The following is a 4,182-nucleotide window of genomic DNA, read 5'->3' as shown; positions in this document are numbered from 1 at the left end:
AGGGGCCCCAGTGTCCCTGAGGTGCTGGCCTGGCATTGGCGTCTATCAGAGAGGACCTGTGGCAGAGCAGAGCACCTTGCAAGCTGCAGGTGGAGGCTGGGCAGGGCTTCCCGGGGCATCTCCACTGGCACCAGGTGTCTGTGTCCCTGTACCTGAAGGCATTTGTGTCCTACATCCATTCCCAGTTCTGGACAACACTTTCCATTTCAAATCAAGGAAATCCACCCCCCAAAGACTGAAAATAAGCTGAAATGTGTGATGACACATTCCTTTGCTTTGGCTCTTTCTCTTCAGTTCTCCTTAATTTCATTTCCATTGACGTTAACTGACATCTGACAGGCATTACAACAAGATCATTTTGAGTCTTGCACAGAGCCGCTTGCCCCCAAACCCTTCCCTGCCCAGGACTCCTCAGTCTTTGCCCAGAGCAAGTCACACTGAGGTGTCGACCTCTCTTCACTGCTTGAGATGTTGGTTTAGATTGTCACTTACACCACAGGAGCATTCAGGCCCCATAAACTTCTGCTCTGCTCCAGTTAGAAACAGGGCCCAACATCATCATAGGATCACAAGAGAACTGAGGTTGGAAGGGACCTCAGGAAGTCTGCAGTGCAACCTGTCAGAACCAGGGTCAGACCAAGTTGTTCAAGGCTTGATTCACTCCAAGTTGGAAAACCCCCAAGGACAGAGACTGCACAACCTCTCTGGGTGACCTGTTCCAGCATTTGCCTGAGCTCATGGGGAAAAAAGTTTTGCTTATGCCCTGGCTAAACCTCTCCTCGTCACCTTGCTCGCATTCTCTTTTGTCCTCCCACCATGCGCCATGGTGAAGAGCCTGGCTCTGTATTCACCATGACCTCCTCACAGGTACTGGCAGGCTGGGGTGAGGCCCCCGCGACCTTCCCTTCTCTGGGCTGGACAAGCCCAGCTCCCTCAGCCTCTCCTCACAGGCAAAGTGCTCCAGAATCTGGCTGTCCTGAGGACCCTTTGCTAAACCCTCTCCAGCTTGCCAATATTTTCCTGAATTGGGGATCTAGATTCTGGAGTATTCCAGAGAAACCCTTTACTCAACATTCTTGCCATGCTCCTGGTCATACAGCCCAGGACCCTGCTGGCCTCCCTTGCTGCCAGGGCACACGGCTGCCTCCTGTCCAGCTCCCTGCCCACCAAGACCTTTCCCACAGGGCTGCTCCCAGCCAGGCAGCCCCCAGCCTGTGCCATCACCACGCTGAGTCCCCTGCAGGGGCAGAAACTGCCATTTGTCCTTCTGGGGTTTCATGAGGTCCCTGCCAATACGTGCTCTCCTCCTCCTTGAACCCCTTCATTGAGCAGAGAGGCCTGGGAGACCTTTTCAGTAAAGACTCAGGCACAGAAGGCATTGAGTGCCTCAGCCCCAGCATCAGTGTCTGCTGTTATTAAATCACCCTCCTCAGTCAGCAGCAGCCCTGCATTTCCCTTGTTCAGCCTTGGTCTCTAACACAGCCATTAAAGCTCTTCTTTTCACTCTTGACTTTTCATGCAGGCATCAACTCCAGGTGACCTTTGCCTTTCCCAAACTCATACCTGCACAGCACAAGCAATGTACATAAATTCCTTGTCTGTACCTGTCCTTGCTGTCACCTCCTGTCATCTCCTTCATGGCCCCTGTCTGAGCCCTGTCCTGGGACGTCCCAGCCCCACTGCCCCACACATGGTCCCACAGCCCCACTGTGCAGGCACAGCACAGGACAGGGTGCATTCAGGGTGGGGAACGGTCCCTCTGACATGATGCCCACAGCAGTCCTTGGGGCTTTGTCACCCCATGGCCTTCCTCTTAGGCAGCCTCTCCAAGCTCCAGCAGAGGCCATGTCAGCTGTGGGGCTTCACAGACAGCCATGCTCCAGGGCCTGCCAGGGTCTGGGCCAGGAGAGAGACCGGGCAGGGCTGGGCATTCCCCTGATACAGGCACTGAGCCCAGCAGGAGGATGGAGATGACCTCGCAGCAAAACTCACCCATAAACCTGGGCTGAGCAGCCAGTGCTGGAAATGGCTGGTGAGAGAGGCTGGGGGGTGATGACTGCCCTGGGTCACCTTCCTGGTCTGTCTATGCCACCAAGGGCAGGGACCAGACCCCTCTCGCCTGTGCTTTCATGTCCTGGATCCATTCCACGAGCCCAGGCTATACCATAAACCCAATGGAGGGTGTCCCCAGTCTGCATGGGCACACAGCTCAGATAACTTTGGCATTTTCTGGGCACTTTCCAGCCCAGCCCAGCCCCTCCTCGGATCTCCCCATCTCCCCTGCCCTCTCCCCACCACAGCACAGCACAGCACAGCAGCCCAGGCTGGGCTGGCCCCATGGCAGTGCCCACCGCAGGGTGCTACAGAGCTCTGAGCACCCACAGTACAGCCCCAGCCCCTCTGAAGGGCACAGCAGCTCTCGGGGGGCAGAGGAGGGTCAGCCTCCCCATCAGCCCCAGGGCTGCAGCATGAGGAGACAGAGGCCAGTGTGTCCCTGTGTCCCCTGCTCTTGACCCCAGGAGATCCCTGTTGCCAACTGCTGGCAGCCCCTCTGTGCCAGGCCGTCTCCCCAGCACAAGGCTCCTGCCCTGGGACTCCTCTGGCTGCTCCTGCTGCCCCAGTGACAGAGCAGCCAGGCCTTCTTCCCTAATACATAACCCTTTGCCCTCCTCCCCTCAGCCCATGGAGAACCCAAGCAAAGCAGCGTGGCCTCATGGGGGCAATTTCTTCATTTTATTCCTGATCTCAACTCTGGAAGAAGAGCTCAACCTCCAGACAGCAGCACAGAGGAAACCCCCTTGTATTACAGAGATATGGCATGGGAGGCCAGCTGTGCCATCGTGCCAGACACAAGTGCAAAGACCTCTGGGTCAGACAGAGTGGGTTCATGCCTCTGGAGAAGCAGAAGGGATGCAGATGTTCCTGGGCAAATATGATCATCACAGATAAAATACACAAACAGAGGAGGTTCCCCACATATATTGGAAATCACTTGTGAAGTGACATGTGAAGAGCTTAGCGCTGCTTAAAGACTACGGATTGAATGAGCTTCTTCAGTGCATCCTTGAGCTCCTGGTTCCTCATGCTGTAGATGAGGGGGTTCACTGCTGGAGGAACCACTGAGTACAGAACTGCCATCACCAGATCCAGGGATGGGGAGGAGATGGAGGGGGGCTTCAGGTAGGCAAATAGGTCAGTACTGAGAAACAGGGAGACCACAGCCAGGTGAGGGAGGCACGTGGAAAAGGCTTTGTGCCGTCCCTGCTCAGAGGGGATCCTCAGCACAGCCCTGAAGATCTGCACATAGGACAGCACAATGAAAACAAAACACCCCAATGCTAAACAAACACAAAACAAAATAAGTCCAAATTCCCTGAGGTAGGAGTGTGAGCAGGAGAGCTTGAGGACCTGGGGGATTTCACAGAAGAACTGGTCCAGGGCATTGCCTTGGCAGAGGGGTATGGAAAATGTATTGGCCATGTGCAGCACAGCATTGAGAAACCCACTGCCCCAGGCAGCTGCTGCCATTTTCAGACAAGGTCTGCTGCCCAGGAGAGCCCCATAATGCAGAGGTTTGCAGATGGCCAGGTAACGATCGTATGCCATTACTGTGAGGAGAGAATACTCTGCTGTGATAAAGAAGAGGAAGAAAAAGAGTTGTGCAGCACATCCTGCATAGGATATGGTCCTGGTATTCCACAGGGAATTGGCCATGGATTTGGGGACAGTGGTGGAGATGGAGCCCAGGTCAATGAGGCAGAGGTTGAGGAGGAAGAAGTACATGGGGGTGTGGAGGCGGTGGTCACAGGCTACAGCGGTGATGATGAGGCCGTTGCCCAGGAGGGCAGCCAGGTAGATGCCCAGGAAGAGCCAGAAGTGCAAGAGCTGCAGTTCCTGCGTGTCTGCAAATGCCAGGAGGAGGAACTGGGTGATGGAGCTGCTGTTGGACATCTGCTGCCTCTGGGTGTGGAGCACTGAACAAGGAGGAAAGGACAGTGACAAGTTAGGGGAGTCTTCTCTGAGGGAAACCAAAGCCATTTCCATACTACGCACTCCCTGCCCCTTCTCCATTTGTAGGACATCTTCATTCAGCTCTGTGGCTGGAGCTCTGGGTGGTGCTGGCTGAGTGTGCCAGGAGGAGCAGGGCCTCTGCCCGCTGGCTGCCATGGAGTCAGCTCTGCT

At 55.4% G+C, this 4,182-nt stretch overlaps 1 protein-coding gene across 1 annotated transcript; it reads right to left on the bottom strand.

Moving 5' to 3' along the window:
- Positions 1–3,015: 3,015 nt before the first annotated feature.
- Positions 3,016–3,951, bottom strand: LOC142403936 (olfactory receptor 14J1-like). The gene has a single exon (XM_075490241.1). It carries the CDS (start codon positions 3,949–3,951, stop codon positions 3,016–3,018), a length of 936 nt encoding a protein of 311 aa, XP_075346356.1.
- Positions 3,952–4,182: the final 231 nt, after the last annotated feature.

Source organism: Mycteria americana, unplaced genomic scaffold (assembly GCF_035582795.1).
Source record: "Mycteria americana isolate JAX WOST 10 ecotype Jacksonville Zoo and Gardens unplaced genomic scaffold, USCA_MyAme_1.0 Scaffold_46, whole genome shotgun sequence".
Classification (NCBI taxonomy): Eukaryota; Metazoa; Chordata; class Aves; order Ciconiiformes; family Ciconiidae; genus Mycteria; species Mycteria americana.
The sequence above is the reverse complement of the archived record's forward strand: the minus strand, read 5'-3'. Positions and strand labels throughout refer to the sequence as shown.

What these genes read in the sequence shown, in the direction of transcription:
- LOC142403936 (XM_075490241.1), bottom strand. Translation starts at nt 3,951, where the DNA reads ATGTCCAACAGCAGCTCCATCACCCAGTTCCTCCTCCTGGCATTTGCA.